The sequence below is a fragment of the Diadema setosum genome, chromosome 1 (genome assembly GCF_964275005.1).
Source record: "Diadema setosum chromosome 1, eeDiaSeto1, whole genome shotgun sequence".
Lineage (NCBI taxonomy): Eukaryota > Metazoa > Echinodermata > Echinoidea > Diadematoida > Diadematidae > Diadema > Diadema setosum.
In genome coordinates this window covers 21606173-21625248 of record NC_092685.1, presented here as the reverse complement: position 1 = coordinate 21625248, position 19076 = coordinate 21606173, and the positions used below count along the sequence as shown (strand labels likewise).

The window sequence follows — 19076 nt, the reverse complement described above, 5'->3', positions numbered from 1 at the left end:
TGTTCCAATCCTCGTGGGATTCATTTAAGAGTACATTATATATCTTGTGTGAAAATTATTTGCTTCAGAATGGTCTCATATTCAAGAAAATGATCATTAACGGGGCCGTTGACGATCACCCCGACACTGTACAGTCATGCTAACCTGGAAACATTGAACTGCACATTTCTTGAATATGAGAAAATTCTGAAGCAAATATAATTTTCACACAGCAATAGATATATAATGTACTCTTAAATGAATCCCACAAGGATTGGAACAATCACCCCAGCATTCCCACTGATTCTCACTGATCAGTTACTAGCCATCCCCTTTAAGTCTGATTCTGGACAAAGAGTATGCATTTGTCTAACTTTGTATTAGAGTCTGGTCATACTCCAGACAGTGTGGCGATGTAATGATTGGTCGTGCCAGTTTCAATTGCGGTGGCAGTCAAATTGCAAGCCTCCTGATGCAGTTACTTTAGTATTGCATAAAATATCAGTACCTGTTATACACTCTCCAAGGGATGAAATTCCACTGCTTCTTTCAACAATTAGGAAATGTCATAAGAGTGCAGAATAGCATGGGAATACCATGGAGTAGGAAGAGTGGCCCAACTTGGATTCAGTATTTTAGAATCTCCGTAATGGATCGTATACAGCTTTATTATTAATTTTGTTGTAAGTACACTCACAGTCGAAGAAGATTACTGTTGAAATGAATTGATGAAATGATGGAAACAATGGCCGCTACATCAGCTAGCTTTAAAGACATTTCATGGGTGCAAAAAGGGGACAGGGTCAAAAGTGCACACCAACTGTGCTATGGCAGTTCTCAGTGAAAAAAAAAAAAAAATGTGAGATGTTCAGACCATTTTGAGATTTGTGTGCAATGCTTGACCTCTCTTTTTAACAAGTACTAAGGTGTATTTCAATGCTTTTGAATGTACATATGATGCATTACTAGTATTATGAATGTTTGTATCATACATATTTTAAGGTCCTTTACCGCGATATTGCTCAGCATCATTTTTATTTATTGAACACTATTGCTTGCCTTCCAAATAAATCCACACAAGTAGATTAGATCTAGAGTAGATATAGAACAATCTTGAATTTGATCAGCTGTTTTGAGATTTGTGTGTTGCGGCATGACCTGCCTTTTTACATCATGTACAAAGGTGTATTTCAACATATGCATGTTCATATGCTGCATTATTATCCGTGTACCTATCATACATATCTTAAGGAACTGTACAGCAGTATGGCTCAGCATAATTTGTAATTGTTGAGCACCATTGGTTCTTCCAAATAAATCCATCTAGATAAGATCTAGAGTAGATATAGAACAATTTCAAATATGAAAAGAAATGCAGCCCCAGGCATTGTAGTGAAAAATTGTTACACTTAGGTAATCCCTCCATCTTCTTCAAGTAGAAAAAAACATTAAATCTGTTATAATTTTTATTCTGTCAATATCCCTGGTAGATGTGCATACAAAAAATGGACAATATAGGTGTATTCTTAAAGAAGTTTTATCATAAAGAAATGTGTCCAAATTTGGACTTCTTTGAATTGATCTAACCTCTGAGAGATACATGGTGAAGTCTGTATTACAATGTCTCATTGTCAAGTTTAACCTTGCAATTCGTGCTCCACATGACATGAATTAGACTAGAGCTAGGGTTTATTTCTTCCTAGGTCTATGCCTTGCCCGATTGCTGCTTCCTCCATTCCCACAGGCTATCTTGGATGTAAATTCTTAGAGGATCTGTTGTTTACCTGCTTTAATACTTCATTTCATTTTTGTCACCAGCCAGCTTTTAAGAGCTTTGTGCATTCGTGTTACTGTGCCCAATTTGCATGTAAATTGTAGATATGATCACAATCTAGTTTGTGGGTGGCCCACCCACATACAAAGTGTAGGTACTTGATGCTGAGCTGCAGTATAGCTGCTGGGAAATTTAAAAAGTCACATCTTCCTTATTTCTTATCTGATTTTCATCATTTTTGTATCATTATGTAGGGAATATTTTTCTCTTTCTTTCGAAGTTTATTTATTTTTGGGTTGGATTTCTTCTTTAAGACTGTCTAGAAATAAGAGAATACAGAAAGGAAGAAAGAAAGAAAAAAAAAACACTCAGCAACATAGTTGGGAATGTAAAAAAAAAAAAAAAATCTGATATTCTTTAGGTACCTTTTAATATGACTGCCTGTTTATTTGCCAAGGATCATCTCCAAATCTCTTCACCACACTTTTGATTCCTAGTCAACCAGATAAATGTACCCGAGTAACTTCCTGTCTCACTATCCTGCCATATAGCTATGCCCTGAAATACATGTCAAGACAGTTTCAATATATATGTGAACATTTCTATTTTTGTAAATCAGAAAAGGGCAAAATTCTAAAAAAAAAAACATTTAACTGTTATTAAAATAAATGCTGATGCTAGCTACAGTTAACTGCAATAGAAGGCTTTTAATAGGAAAGGAAAGAGATCTAAGAAATCAATGTTTAAGCAACAAAGTCTTGTTTATATCTTTCATAGATATGGCATACACACACCGCAAAGAAACAATAGGACTTTAAAAACAAAGTATCCAATTAAAGACCCTGCAGTTGAAACTACTTATAACTTACATGGAAACTACTGGAAAATGTTTAATTTGTTTGCATGCTTGTTACCACTAAAAACCAAAAACAATCAGTGGAAGGTCCAGCCTTTCTAACACAGAAAGTAATCATCAAGGCAAGAAAGTATAATTCCCTTTGTCACCAAAAGTTAATTTCCAACCTTTTATTCATGTTAGAGCAACCAAACTTGTAGATGTGCAGATTTCAGTGAGGCAGGCTTAAGTGGAAGGGGGAGGGGTGGTAGTGGTGGTGGCTTTGGGTTGGCCAACTTGTCCTTATCAACATACAGCTGAAACGGAAAGAAAGTCAGGAACCACAATTTTAGATGCTGCCGATCAGGCAAGATTCTAGGGATTAAACTGTAATTCTGCAATTCAAAACACAATTTAAAGCCTTGTCGACTGTGTACTGTAAGTGGCAAGTACTTCACATACATAAAACTTCCAGTTGTTAAACATATCCTCTCACTCACTCTTTCTAATTTGTTTTTGTGCCTGTATGTGTGTGTGTGTCTGTGTGTGTTTGTGCTCTTCCTTCAGCAAAGAAAGCAGTATGCATTTATCAAACTTTTCGTTAATGTGTGCATCTCTACTGTTGTCCTCTTTTTAAAAAAAAATAAATAAATCTATATCACCAGGAAGCTAGAACAACTATACTGATACATTTAGAGTAGGCTAGAGGGGATGAAAGAATCCATTAATATCTAATTTGGTAGCCTAATACAAACAGATGGTGCCGGATATTTTGGTTCAAACAGTCATTTTGAGAATGCTCTTGTATCCAAATTTGTCGGACGATCACACTTGATGAAGTGAGGATTTTATCCTTTTTTTTTTTTTCTCTCTCTCTTCTTTCTTGTCATTGAGAGCCCATCTCTGATTTCATTTTCTTTCTTTCTGTCTTTTTTTTTTGTGAGTGAGAGTTAAGAAGAAGGGGATTTCCCCTGATGGCTTGTTTATTGCAGTAATGCAGGTAACCTATGAAATATGCATGGTTACTGCCAGATATGCTATCTTCTTTAACGAGACCTGTAGATGCAGGTATGATATCTTGATGTAGCAAGAGTGTAGCACCACCACAGTAGTCCCCATGTTGCAGGGGTCAAATCAAGGCCCATTGTGTGCTACCTAGTTGGCATCTTGTAGAATCTATGTGCATGATGTATTCCAAATTTCAAATTACATGTTTCATGCTAAATGATTGTTTAAAACATCTTTCTGACATTCACTTTTCTGACTGGTTGCATTGTATGTATTTTTTTTCCAAACTCCTTGGCTTATATTAGTTTGTACAACTGTAAAGGAAATGAAAGTTCATCTTTTGTTTTGAGAAAATTTAGACCTGAACAAATCTTTCTCTGTTTTGTTTGTTTGTTTGTTTCTTTGTTTTGGGGGATTCTTTGACATTGAGCAGCACAAAAGTGAACTCTCTTGTGAAAAATACAAGACAAACATTTTCTTTTTCAAGCATGCAATACCTCCATTGATGGGCAGATGAAATGCACAAAACAGATTTGTTTTGATTAAGTTTTGCCTTCTGTCTTGGCTCAGTTAATGCAATGTATAATGTGATACGATGTTAGGGTTGTACAATCACAACTTTGATACTACCAAAGAGAGGGTCACTGTCAATGCGAAAATGCCTAGAAGTGATCGTCCGTGTGCCATTGCCATTTGATCCACACTAGTTTGATGGAAAAGGAGTGTGATTTCCCTTGTGAAAATAACACCTATCAAGTTTTATGCATATTAGCAAGCCCGGCCCAGTGTATCACAATGCGGCTTCATTGGCTGTATGTCATGCTAGCCACGAGACACTTAGTGTTGATTGAATGAGCAAATGATTTCCCTTGTGAAATCAGCAAGCATCAAGTTTATCAATATTTCTAATTGACAGAAACAAGAGCAAGAAATCGTAGGGAAAGGACACAAAACATTTTTCTGTGCCAGTGAGGCATTTTTTCCCCCCTTGCTTCTTTCTCACTGGGGAACAATGAGAATAATCTGTGCATTGTCAGTAACTACTGCAGTTCCGAAATGAAAATTCGGAAAGGGATATACGATCTGTCATGAATTTCCTGCGAAATGTGGTGGATTCTCGACTTGGCGCCGCGATGGCAACAAGCCACAACAGGGAATATCACTCAGTGCGCTGGGCGTATTATTGAACATTTACAAGCAGTTTGATCCTCACAGTTTCATGTGATAAAAAATGCATTACAGCATACTATGACTTGAGAGATTCAAAGCACGTTGCTGTTACAGATTATTTCTGCAATCACTCAACAGAACTTTTTTTTTCTTCCTTGCTCCTGAAGCTGCATTGTTTTTATGCCACCATAGTTTCCAGGAAAAAGCGTAAGACAGTGCATGCAGTAACTACAATGTATACACAGCCCTCTCGCTGTACACAAGTTTCGCTGGTGCACGGAGACCTGGTCGGGCTATTTATACAACAGCCAATAACAATGGTTTAGGAAAAATCAGTTTTGCAACTTTATGTGAAAACCAAAGATACATTATGCAATGCTGCACACTGGCACTGGTCCAACGGTCCATAACCAGTAACTTTTTCAGGAATAGACCAGTAAAACATGGAGAAACTGGGTACCAGTACCTACTGGTCTGACAGACAGGTTGGACCAGTAGAAAAATGGGAGAGACCCCGTTTATGGTGAGTGAAAGGGCCGGGCTCGGCCGCAGCCAAGCCCGGCCTTCATTTCACTGTAAACGCACAAAAGGCAAAATGTACCAAAATCGGCCGCGCATTTGGCAAAGTTCTGGATGTAGCCCGGCCATTTCTCATTGTAAACGCAAACTGGGCCATATGCGGTACCAAATTGCGACAGGCGCGCTCCCAATAATAGTCGTTTGTTTACAAGCAGAGCGCCAGTACGACAAACTATTGAAAGGTTTGAATTAAAAAGTCTGGGCCGAGCCCTCCACTGTAAACGGACAAAATTGCAGGGCCGAGTATCGCAATTGAGGCCGGGCTCGGCCTGGGCTCGGCCTGGGCTCGGCCCAGCCCTGCACTGTAAACGGGGTCTTAGTGTGCAGTCCTGCATTATGCTTGTGTGGACGCACACACACACACACACACACACAATACTATGATGATGCAAAAATCAGCCTGTCTTAGATTTTTTAAAGGAAACCCTCATAGTATTGCCTTTTGCAGTACTTGGGAGTGGTATATGAATAAAGAATTCTGTGGTGCAACTTGTTGCAGGTGCAATTGCAGTCACGGTGTTTGAATTCTGCAAATGAGCCTCCCATCTCATAGGTGTGTGTGGGGGGGGGGGGGATGAGAGGGGATATGAAGGGCTCAGTTTGTGACTCTTTCAACTAGTATTAAAGGAGCAGTGATTTAAAAAATGTTCAAGATATTAGTGGGGGGCCTTGCATGTGTTATTTTTGATTTTCAGTTCAAGTTGATGTAAAAGTTTAATTTTTGGTACCATTGTAAAGGTAATTGTCTATAAATCAATTTTGGTTCGAGTGTCAAGCACACAAGTAAGAAATACTCAAAATGGCCGCCAAAATCCAAGATGGCCGCCAACTTCTAGACTTTTGTCAAAAAATTGGATAAAACTCTCCATTTGAAGTGATTTAAGTGCTGAACCTGATATTTTCAAGGGTAATGAGATTATTGGACACATTTAGTAATAAAAACAATGCCTTTTGCTTAATTTGCGTAAATTTACTTAAATTCCATTTTTTAAGCTTTTTTCCTTAAAAAATACGATCATTTAGAAACAAAATGTATATAAAAAATGAAATAATCACAAGGAAATGATAATAAGGAAAGACTTACAGCGAAATCTTCCAGAAATGTCCTAAAATACATTTTCCGCACATCCAATGAATAGGGGGTCAATAGCTCCATGTTTTACAGAGGCATTATACTCCAAAGAAAGGTCTTGGAACTGCTAGCGCACCCATTTGAAGTGATTTAAGTGCTGAACCTGATATTTTCAAGGGTAATGAGATTATTGGACACATTTAGAAATAAAAACAATTAATGCCTTTTGCTTAATTTGCATAAATTTACATAAATTCCATTTTTTAAGCTTTTTTCCTTAAAAAATACAATTATTTAGAGACAAAATATATATAAAAAATGAAATAATCACTTTCAAAGCAATGTATCAATACATTGCTTTGAAAGTGATTGCTATACAGAATCAGAGCGTATGTGAGTTTTGTCCTGGCAGCTCATATTACAGGATATAACAGTAGTTGTTGAATTCATGTTCATGGAATACAGCAGTGAACACAGAAATGTACACATGCACGTTACATGATCAGGAGTTGATATTTTCACATGTTGTTAGATTTGCGAATAGTACCCAGATCGCAGAATTCCCACAAATAACCCCAGGAAAACAGGTATGGTATGAAGTCTCATTAATAAAGATTGTCTTTGATGCGTTTGAGGTGACAAAAAATGATGTCAAGTATCAAAACTAAATGCAATCGTAGAATTTGCTTTGTGTTTGCTCTGTGTTGTGGGCTGCTCAGGTACAGCCCTGTCGCGATTTATACAGCGACTGGGCTGTGTATAGTTAGTGTACAGTGTATTTACATAATATGCACAGCCTTGTACAGTGTATTTACATAATATGTGTATGCACAGGCCTGTCACATCATTATCACAGCAAGTCATGACTGGTACTCTTAGTGGTCTCAGTCTGGTGGCCCCTGGCTGGGCCCCCTGCCTTGGGCCAGCACTTAGGCTCCTGGCCTCGGCCCGGCCTTGGGCCCCGTGAGCCCCTGGGCCCCTGGGCCACCGGGCCCCTGGTTCTGGGCTAAGGCCCGTGGCCTTGGGTCCGGCCTTAGGCCCCGCCTTTGGCCCGGCTGTACTTTGTACATGGTCTATGTGAAATCAAGCTTGTCTGTAACTGTATAATTACAAATAATTACAAATAATCACAAATGATCAACAGGTCTATACTATGAATATATGAATATATATATATATATGAATATATGATTATATGAATATATGAATATATATGTGAATATATATATTATTATATATGATTATATAAATGTGATCAAGCGTTCTGTTACGGTGTCAGATCTGCAGTCATTAATATATAGCAAATTTTATGCATGTATAAATGGCATACATTCATGTGTACAGTATGCTACACTACCGCTATGAAATAACTTAATGCTCTACCGGGAAAACCGTTCCTTACTGGTAAAATATTGTCTTACCGATCTGCTTTCATTCAAGCATTACCGTTTGAAAACCGTTGCAAAGCTGACATGACTACCGGGAAAATACTCACGTAAAGAGAGGGCTTGCCGTTGGCACAACTTTTACATACCGTACCGTTGTTACCGTACCTTTACCGATAGCGCGCGAGTACTGCAGAGCGCGCGCGCCCGCAAATCTGTACTTCTACCAAAGATAGTAGATAACAAGATACGAAGGCGCACGATAAAAATGGACACATTATGGCTACCCTACATGACGATACAAAAGAGAGCTAAGTACAAACTCAGTACACCTAGGAACATCATTCATTTCCAAAGGTAGTGGTATCTTTATTATCTTAAAAAGATTTAAAAATTATAGTCGTAGCTTTTTTTCGATTAAGGGGATTATTTTGAAGAACGAGATTTTAGAGTAATAAGGATTATTTCGTGGAGGTAAAAATTTGGCAACAACATGATCTCACAATCAAAACGCTTGATAAACAACAACAACATCTTCAACGACAGCGCGTCTCAGGCAAAAGACACACATCACCTGAGACGCACTGTCCCTGAAGCCGCTGCTGCTGTTTATCAAGCATCAAGGCAGCGCGTCTCAGGTGATGTTAAGATGCATATGAAGGTCAGATGTATCACAAAACATCGTACCATATAAAATTTTTGCAATAGATCCTAAAATATAAGGAGATATCACTATTTTTCTCTTCTCATTAAACCATAACTGTAGATGGTTTTGTCTGGAAACATTTTTATCATGACTATTGTTCACATTATGTGTATTTAACAATACTTAACATCGATTATATGGATTCAAATTGTTTCTATCCCTAACTCACATTTTAGAACTATTCAAAAGCACTAGTGTTGGGTTTTTTGTTTTATCTGCAAATGGTAAATATGTGAAGAGTTTGTTTGCAAAAACCGATAAGTCCATATTTGTCAAATGGAGATATTTGCGATTAAAGGTCAAGAAAAATAAAGGGAATAATAAGAAAATTTTTGCTTCTTTTGACCATAACTTCAAAGATACCATACCTTTATATGTAGTGACCAATATATCATTTAAAAGGTATTATTTTGTACTTTATGACAGAGACCATACTTCAAAATCTTCAAAAATGGACTTATCGGTTTTTGCAAACAAACTCTTCATGTCTTTAAGCAGCCTTTACTTTATGACAACTCAAGTAGGCATTATGGTAGCACCAATGACTACAGGAGAAGAACTCTAGAATGAATAAAGATGGGAGGAAGAAAGAAAAGGGGAGGGGACTTGGAGGTGTATGTGTCTGTCTGTCTGTCTGTGCATCTTTGTGTGTGTGTCTGCATGTGGCACTACTCGCAGTGCAATCTGGATGAGCCAGAAGGCAGGTTTGATGGAGCATTAGGGATAGTAGGATGATCGAATTATTATTTCAAATTATGCATTATATGTTAGTGAATATTTCTTCCAAGATGTAACACTCCCGCTTCAAGGAAAGTTCAGAGCAGAAGAATCTAAGCTCTCAGTATTAATGCTTCTTACTTCAACAAATGACAAATATTCCTTTGAGATTGAGATGATAGATATCAGACCTCTGACTGGAAGATGTAATTGATTAAGATGATGAATTTGCATGAAAAATGCATGAGCACTTGCAGTATAACTAACTACAATCACAAAAAGATTGGAAAGATATTGGATATCAATCAGTTGTGGCACAACAAGATGATTAGAGTATGGAAGGTCGATCGCTTTCTTCAATAAGGAAAGTAAAAGAAAGCTAGTGATGTTTTGTGTGTTTTTTTTTCAGAATTTTTCTTCCTGGAGCATCAAGAAAAAATGAATACATTTTTCCCTCTGATGTGGTGTTGGTTGCTTGATTTGACGATAAAATTGGTACGCTGTGGTCATTTCTTTTTTAACCTCAGGATAATCATGCTTATATAGATAAAGGAGAATGAAACCAAAATGTATCCATAGATTGAGGGAATGCAGCAATATGAGTAGAACACATCAGTGAAGTTTGAGGAAAATTAGACAATCTGCTGAAAAGTTTTTGATATTTAAAGATTCAGTACCACCATCGTTGGGAAGGCTAAAACATTTTGTGATGTCACATTTTTGACAAAATGAAGAAAATATACAGGAACTTCAAGAAATGTTCTTCTTTCTCGCATAATGAAAGAGCATTTGACTGTACCTCTTACAGAAAGCAGGGAGGATAATATTACCCTAAACACATTTCAGTTACAAGTCAGAGACTGTTTGCATTTGATAGAATATAAAGTGATGTTGAATTCTCTATATAGTTTTTTATATCATTGTCCATGCTTGACATCACATAATGTTGTAGTCTTCAGGTGCTGTTCGTTATTCCGAAGGTTCGCTATTCCAAAGGTTCGTTATTCCGAAGGTTCGTTAATCCGAAACACGCAAATTCCCTATACCTAGAGGTTCGTTAATCCGAAATGAAAAAGGGTTCATTAATCCGAACATTTGTGGTGTTATTCCGAAGGTTCTTTATTCCAAAGGTTCGTTAATCCGAAAATGAAATTCGGAACAACGAACCTTCGGAATAACGAATCTTCGGACTAAAGAGCCTTCGGAATAACGAACCTTCGGAATAAGGAGCTGTAACCGTAGTCTTCTTATCTAGTAATGGTGACATCAAAACTCAGAAAATTAATAACTTCTGAACAGATTAGTCAATTTCCTTCAAACTTTACTTATGTGTTCAACTAATTTTGCTGCATTCACTCAATCCATATTTATTTTGGGGTTTCATTATAAAAATATATCCAAAATTAGGAGAGTGTTGCCCGAAGGGCCTGCAGCGATCACAAAATCACAGAAATCGCAGAAAATATTCTCGTCCACATTTCATGGAATCTGTGTGAACCGAGGCTTGTCATTCCTGGCCATAAAATAACCTCCTCCTCCCACTTCATCTCCGTGTCCTCCTCTCTCCTCCCCCACACCCCACCCCCACCATGCCCACACTTTCTAACCCTCTCTCTTGCATTTCCATTTCTATTTGCAGGCATACCATAGGACCTTGATTATCTGGCCATCACTTATCCGGATTCTCTGTTATCCGGACATTGACTGGCTGACTTTTTATCTTAATGTTTTCATGCATTTTCAGTGCCAAATCTCACTCAAAACAAACACACATTCAACCGTTACCATGCAAATACACGACGGGATATATTCCAGTCATTGCAGCGGACTAACTTTTAAGTCAGTTCGTGAGACGACTTCAGTGACTGGTGCCGAGCTTGTCACTGGCACCGAGTGCACAGCAGTGGTTACAGTACAATGCAACAACAGTATTCGACGAGTCGCAATATCAATCTCTTTGTCGGTCAATATTAATCAAACAATACATAAAGGGACATGCAGGGATATATATATCATTTTATTTCCATATCATGTGAAGTATGAAACATGACAATGCCATGCAGATAATCATAATATTAGTAAATTGGTAATAACATTTGTATACCCCCAGCATGATATGCTAGAAAGTGTTGTATCTGAGCATATCTCTCTTCTCCGGCCAAATCGATTATCCGGAGGCCCGCTGGTCCCGACATGGCCGGATGATCGAGGTCCTTACATTTTCCTTAAATAAATGGAAATGTATAAACACATTAACTCCCCACCCCCTTCTCTGTCTATCTCTCCTGCAGGACATTCCCAAACTGCAAGTTTGGTGACAAGTGTCTGTTCATCCATCCCAACTGTAAGTTTGATGCCACCTGCATGAATCCATCGTGTCCGTACACTCACGCCACCAGGACGAAGCCAGCACAAGTCATCATACAGACTCCCCCGGTCAGAGCTGTGCCAAGGTTCAAGCCAAGTAAGTCAGCAACAAAGAGAGGGAGAGGATAGAAAGAAGAGAAAGAGGTTGGGGGGGGGGGGGGTGGGAGACAAACAGACAGACAAATAGACAGACAGACAGACAGACAAATAGATAGGCAGATAGACATCAAGGTAGAATAGATCAATGAATAGACAAGTGAAGACATGTTGACAGACGTGAGAAAGATAGGTAGACAGACAAACAAAAAGATAGACAGACAAGTAGACAAGGAGACAGAAAACAAGACAGAGAGGGAGAAAGAGAAATAGAAAGAGAAAGAGAAAAGAGCTTGTAAAGTAGTGGCATAAAGTGCATTGTTAAAGGAAAATTACAATGACAGCTAACAATTCAAATGATATGACAGCACAATTGTGTGTGTCATTGCCTGACCCGCAGAAGGGCCATTAGGCCTGCATGCTCCAAAAATCACAAATCAACGATGTTAAATCATTTGAAAGAGCTTTCGAAACTCTGTTAAATTATGTCACACACCAAAATTTGATTTGGGTGTCAGAATTTCATGCCAGGGCCCTTCTGCTGGGTAGGCGATGATGGGCATACACAAGTGCAAATGGTGTTTGTTTCGGAAGAAATAAAAGGTTGTCCCCCCCCCCCCCCAAAAAAAAAGGAGGTTTAGGTGCATGATTTTAATAGGCCATGTGCAGTAAGCTATGAAGTATTAAAGACAATGTGTGAGGCAGGTTTTCCCATCCAATTTTGCAGTCAATGCATGCAAAAGTATATATAGGTCATTCACTTTTGCACACATTGCATAAAAGTATGAATGGATCATTCAATTTTGCGGGTAGGGCAACCTAAATTGTCAATCATCATTTAAATTCACTGTGAGCCAACCAAACCAGGATTGCCAGTTAGCACGCAGATACATACATAATGAAGCCATACATTCATGAAATGCCCTAGAGCTGAAGTTAGAGCAGGGAGGTGAGTAGCCATGTTTGGACGTATTGCTATTCGGAGTAAAAATTATTTGCGCAGCACTTAAAATTCAAATATGTACTTATCTTATCACGACCCTGTGTCCACATGACGGTCGTGGGAAGAAACTCCGACCAATTTACCGTGGCCTTCGCGGGGATCACCATGGAGGGTCGGTGTAACTTCTGGAGGTGGTAGTGCCACCCACATTGACCATACGATTGTTTTTTTACCAGCGGCATTTGTCTTCTCCATTCTTGTTGATGGAAATTTCTGAGCGCTAGCTTCTTTGTCGTGATCAACTAGGTTAGAATTGCACTACACACACACACGTGTACTTGCAAAATGTCAACATTGCGATTTGACCCCGGAAGTTTTACCTACATCGTAAGGTATGTAAGTTCAGAGACACTCCGAGGGCTTGTCCGCACGGGCAATTTACTTCTACCGGCTAGTTGTGGTAGGGAGATACTCCTGAGAAAACTCAGGAGTATCTAAGTCGGAGGAAGAGGTCATGGTAAGTTCCTCTGACCGGAGGAAGTTACCACGACCTTGTTCAGACGGGCAATACTCCGACCTTTCCTCCGAAGTTACTCCGACCAAGCTTCCTCCGACCCTTTCTCCGAAGTTACTCCGACCAAACCTGCCCTTGTCTGAATATAGCTAGTGAGAAGGAGAAGAAACAAGAATCTTTCCTTTGCACCCATCCTCCATGCCGCCCAGAAGTTAATGCGCTATGTCGCAGGTGTTAATAAATTGCTTCAACAAAAGACAGCATTTCTATTTAAAGTATGCCTCATTCCTCATTCACAGCAAACTGAGCGAGCAGCAGTTTGCTGTCCCTTTCAATGTTTTTGGCAGCAATTATTTAGTATGTAGAGAACAGGAAAGCTAAACAAAAATCAGTAAAAAAAAAAAAAAAATGCATTCTGTTTACCAAAGCATTAGCCAATTATTTAATCCAAAAGGTTTCACATTTAAGTACTGAACCTGGGAAACAAAATCATTCACAGATATGCGCAAGATGGTTAAATGCTAACTTTTTATGCAATACTAATATTTGTTTTTTTAGTCCTTGGGTATTAAGAACAAGAAGATTTGAAGGAAAACTGAAAGGGCTTGTTCCATAGCATATAACCAAAAGTTCCACACAGGATTTCAGCATTTCCTCCCAAATATAGCTTGAAATTAAAATCAAGAACCTCTCATTTGGTCTCCATATCAAAAATCTATAGAAGAGCGGCTTGGGATATGGAACATCAAAGCCAGTGGAATGCTAAACATTCAACTTTCATGCTATGGAACCTATGTCGAAATTTGCACTACACAATTTGGATAGAGATTTGACTCCTTCTCCAACACTGTTTTTCCTGCTTGCCAAGAAATTGCGACAGGAAAATCTATTCCCTTCCATGTAGGAGCCGTGCAACTTTGAATATTTCTACAGATAAATGGTACTAAATGCTATGTCATCATCATCATCACCATGTTCGATGCTAGAATGACATTAGGATTTGTCAAGATTAGAATCGATCGGCTTTTTTTTTATCTGCATAAATTTTCTTTCATGATGTATTTTTTTTTTTCATCTGCACCATCTCTTTAACTATTGTTGAATACATACACTGGAGACATAGATCATATCATGTAATATAACATCATGATTTTCTTCCATCATATTATAGGTATGTGTATGTATTAGTTTTTCTATTAAACCAACACAAACAGAAAAACTGAACAGAAATGAATATAATTTATTAGTGGAAAATTGAGCAAAGAAAATCCCAATGGAATCCCATTTTCTTTGCTCAATTTTCCACTAATACGTTTTTATATTTGTCTGTAGCAGGATAATATAAATGTGCCAAGAATTCATGAATAAGATTTGGTATAGATACAAAGGAGAATGTCATCAATGCTGTGTAGACAGAGGTTTTTAAACATAGTGAAGAAATCAGAGGAGCAAAATATGACTTAAAAGAAATTAGGATGACATTCAGTGGAAACCAAACAATAAGTGTGCAACAAATGATAATTTTTTTAATGCATGTATTGCCGTATCTGTGTAAATACAATGCTAAATGGAATGCATTATTTATGAACATGAAAACTCTTTTGGTGAAATTGAATGCTGTAACTTCAGGCATATGTCGTATCATGCTATCAACTCAAATGTATTATGGCAAATATGAATGTGTTTTTCCACCTTCAATTGCTCTATGGAGAGTTTGGCTGCCCATTATGCATTTTGGGCTGTTTTATGGCAATTTTGAATGCCCATTTTGCATTTTTGGCTGCCCTATGGTGGTTTTGAATGCCCATTTTGCATTTCTGTTTTCCCTTTGGCAAATTGGAACTGCCTACTCAAACTCTAAGATTCATTAAAGGCTGTGTCACACCTTTCCGGGCAAGCTAACCGGGCTTTTTGCGAGGAGGGATTTTCCGCACGCAGGAAAATTTTCCGCGGGCGGACAAGAATGTTTGCGAGTTTTGCACCTGTTTCTTACCTACTAGACACGTACTACTTACCTTCTACTTGCGTGTATTCTGTGTGACCTTTGAAACCGATCTGTTTTCTGTTACGAGCGACTTACAGGTACTGAGATGTACCTGCTTTGGAGTTGCCTGCGAGGTGCTGCTGGTAAGGGTCTCATACTGGTGTTTTGCGTGTACCGCTGCGAGCGAACCCCCATGACTCACTCGGAACAAGTTTTGAGCATGCTCAAGGCCTTGTCATACCACATCTGGGGAAGTTTTGCGGCTTGACTTGCGGGGAAATGACTTTGCTACCCGGAGCTCTCCGTAGTTGGTCCGCACCTGACAGTACCTAGCGTGTATCTCGCCTGTAGTTGCCCAGAGGTGCACACGTAAGTCCGATTTAACCGCAGCCAAGTTTTGAGCATGACCAAAATTTTTTCTGGGTGAGTCGTGGGAATGCCCGAAGCGGTCCACGCAGAACGCCAGTAGGAGACCCTCAGCGGCAGCATCTCACAGGCAACTCCCACGCAGGTACCACACAGTCTCGTATGCAGCCAAGATAATGACATTCTGTGGGATTTCAGTCATTCCTTCAGAGGAATTCCTTCACTGAGTTGTCAGCCCCCATGCGACTGGTACAAAGGTCACACAGTATACTGGCAAGTAGAATTTAGGTAAAACGCGTCCAGCAAGTAAGACACATGCACTGACTCGCTCAAATCCTCGTCCGCCCTCAGGAATGCCCGGTATGCTGGAAAATCTGGTATGCTGGAAAATCCCTACACTCAACAAGCCCACGTAACTTGCCCGGAAAGGTGTGACAGGGCCTAAACATAGTTGCGGGTAAAAAAGATTTACGTGCGCACCTCCGGGCGACTACGGATGAGATACGTGCTAGGTTCTGTCATGTGCGGGTCATCTGCGGGAACCTCCGGGTAGTAAAAATTGTTCTTCGTAAGTTGTTCGCAAGGCTAGCCTGGAAAGGTGTGACACGGCCTTTAGTACAATATTGACTGGGAATTAAACCTATTATATGCAAACAACTAAAGAAAAAAAATACAAAGAGTTGTTTGAAATGTGCTTTTCTCTTTGTTTGTTTATTTATTTGTTTTTTTGTTTGTTTGTTCTTTCCTTCAGCATTGCAAAGTAAGACAGTGTGCAAGTTTCATCCAAACTGCAGGAATGTCAAATGTCCTTTTCTCCATCCAAAGGTGAGTGCTTTTGCAGTGTTTGAAAGCTTGCATCTCCTTATCCAAATATCACACTTATTCTAATCTGGACCGGAATTTGCTGCCTTTTTGTTGTTCTTCCAACAACAACAACAACAACAGCAACTAATACTGCTATGAAATGATTTCATTGCTTGTCTCCCTAGATGTACAAATCAAATTGTAAGATTGCGACTAACCATGTCCCTCTCGACCCAGGTGCGTAAATTGGTACCTGGCAATGCTAGGGTAATGGTGATGCCAGGGCCCTCTGGTAGAACAGTGGTAACATTGAAGAGGCTACCCTGGGGTCCATTTCATGAAAGCCTTAAGAGAGACTTTCTCTCTTCTAAGTCACACTTAGAAGAGACTTTGCTAAAAAAAACCGTTTCATGAAAGAGCTATTACATAAAGCTATCACATAAAGACAGACTTAGGAGAGACTTTTTCTAGAAACCATTTAATGAACAAAGCTAGCACATAAAGTCTCTCCTAACTTGGCAAAGCTATGACATAAATCTAGGAGTGGTCAGGAGCACTCCTAAGTTTATGTGATAGCTTTTTGAGAGTCATTGTATCAAACTTTTTTCTAATCTTTGGAGTAATTGACCCCAAATTTGGCATGTGTGACCACTGTCAAAGGTAGACGTGCAAGACATCTTTTTCGTTAATATCGCGTAATGCTTTGCCATGGCAACGACATATTTTCATAAAAATCATACAAATTATTGTGGATTAAACTACTACCCTCAGTTTTAAAGCAATGCAGTTGAAAGTCAGCATAGAATCAGATCAATGTAATGTGTAGTTGTGCAAGATGCTTTTTTTTTTTCCGTGTGTGGGTGTGAAGAAATCTGTTGCCATGGCAACAACAGTTTTTTCTATACCAATCATACAAAGAAATATGTGGATTGACCTAACTTCCTTAGTTTTTTAACATTTGACCTAAATTTTGGCACATGTGACCGCTACAGTATGTAGATATGCAAAACTAATCTTTTGTTGATGTTGAACAATGAATTGCCATGGTAACAGCATTTTTTTTTCACTTAAAAGCATCTAAAAATATTGTGAATTCAGATAAATTTGTCAGTCTTTGAGCATATGGCTTGAAATTTGGCACATGTGACCGGTATAGTACGTAGATGTGCAAACTTTATTTTTCGTCATTGATGAACAATGCATTGCCATGGTAACAACAGACTTTGAATAAAAAGCATACAAAACTATTGTGGATTCAGCCATCTCCCTCAGCTTTTCAACATTTGGCTTGAAATTTGGCACATGTGACCACTATGATATGCAGTTGTGCAAACTTCAATCTTTCATAGATATGGAACATTGTGTTGCCATGGTAACAGCATTTTCAATGAATATGATACAAAAAATCTGTGGATTCAGTTTACTCCTTCAGTATTTGAGCATTTTACTTGAAATTTGGCACACGAGACTGCTAAAGTACATTGACTGATGTGCGAATTTCTTCTTTGATCGTTGTCAATGTGTTGCCATGGTAACAGAATATTTTGAATGAAAATCATATAAAAATACTGTGGATTCAGCTAACTTCCTCAGCTATTGAGCATTTGACTTGATATTTGACACATGTGACAGTCATAATATGTATTTGTGCAAACTTTTCTTTCAAATTTTCTTTCATTAATATTGAACAGTGTGTTGCCATGGTAACATCATTTTTTTATGAAAATCATAGGACTTACCAGTTTATTCATCTAACTCCCTCAGTTTTTGAGCACTTGATTTGCGATACGTAATTATGACACATATGACGAACAGAATTTTTTAATAAACAAAACACAACTTTATTCAATGTTGAACAATGCGTTCCCATGGTAACAACTTAAAAAAAAAATAAAACCGTATAAAGTTAGTGCTGGTTGAACGAACTCCCTCAGTTGGAGGTGGGGGTAAAAATCACAATGAGTGATAGTTCTAGTTTCTGCAGGTATTCATGGCTTCATACTTGGATTTGATTTTACTCATCAATTGCCACAATTGAAACACATTTCATTTAAAGACGCAGAATGACAAGCGCCGATAATGATTCAATTATTCAATTCATTCACTACTATCAATTTCATACTCATTAATATTAGTTCTACACAATTTAACTACATGTCATGTGACAGATTATGTAACTGCAGAAACTATTGAAACAGTTGATGCTGTCAAATTTTCATATTCTGGTTGCCTGATTCATTGGAAAATCTGATCTTGAAAACATGTATTTCATTATTCAATATCGTCATAATCACAGCACAATTATCATAACCACAATGATGATACTGTTAAGAGTCTTTGTGAAATTATTATCACTCACAGTATTTTCTGGTATTACACTCTACTTCATTTCTACATTATAAGATATTCTTAATTATATCTTTCTGATGAAATTATAATTGCCCGCATAGGTATAATTTTCTAACTTGGTTACATAAAGTTTGCCGTCACACGCCTGGAAACAATAACAAAAATAATGCACTGCAACGTTCACTGATGTATTTATGTTTGGATCACTTATACCTCAACACATCTTTCATAATCATTTGAAATATTTTCATGGTTTATTAATCAAATTGTGAAAGCAGCTGAACTTAAAGCAGAAATTTATAGAGAATCTAGAAATATGACAAGTTTGATATCTACGGAAAGCTAAGAAGCTAGTTAATATAACTGGATATCTTTTAGACGATGTAACCTTACCCCCAAACTGTTTTTGAGATTGAAAAAGCACCCAA

At 38.3% G+C, this 19076-nt stretch overlaps 1 protein-coding gene across 1 annotated transcript in view; it reads left to right on the top strand.

Moving 5' to 3' along the window:
• The window catches only part of LOC140239464 (uncharacterized), a 78046-nt gene that overhangs the window by 35547 nt on the left and 23423 nt on the right, over window positions 1-19076 (top strand). Inside the window, exons 11-12 of the mRNA XM_072319628.1 lie at window positions 11517-11689; window positions 16247-16320. Coding sequence (XP_072175729.1) covers window positions 11517-11689; window positions 16247-16320 — 247 coding nt within the window. The remainder of the gene's footprint in view (window positions 1-11516; window positions 11690-16246; window positions 16321-19076) is intronic.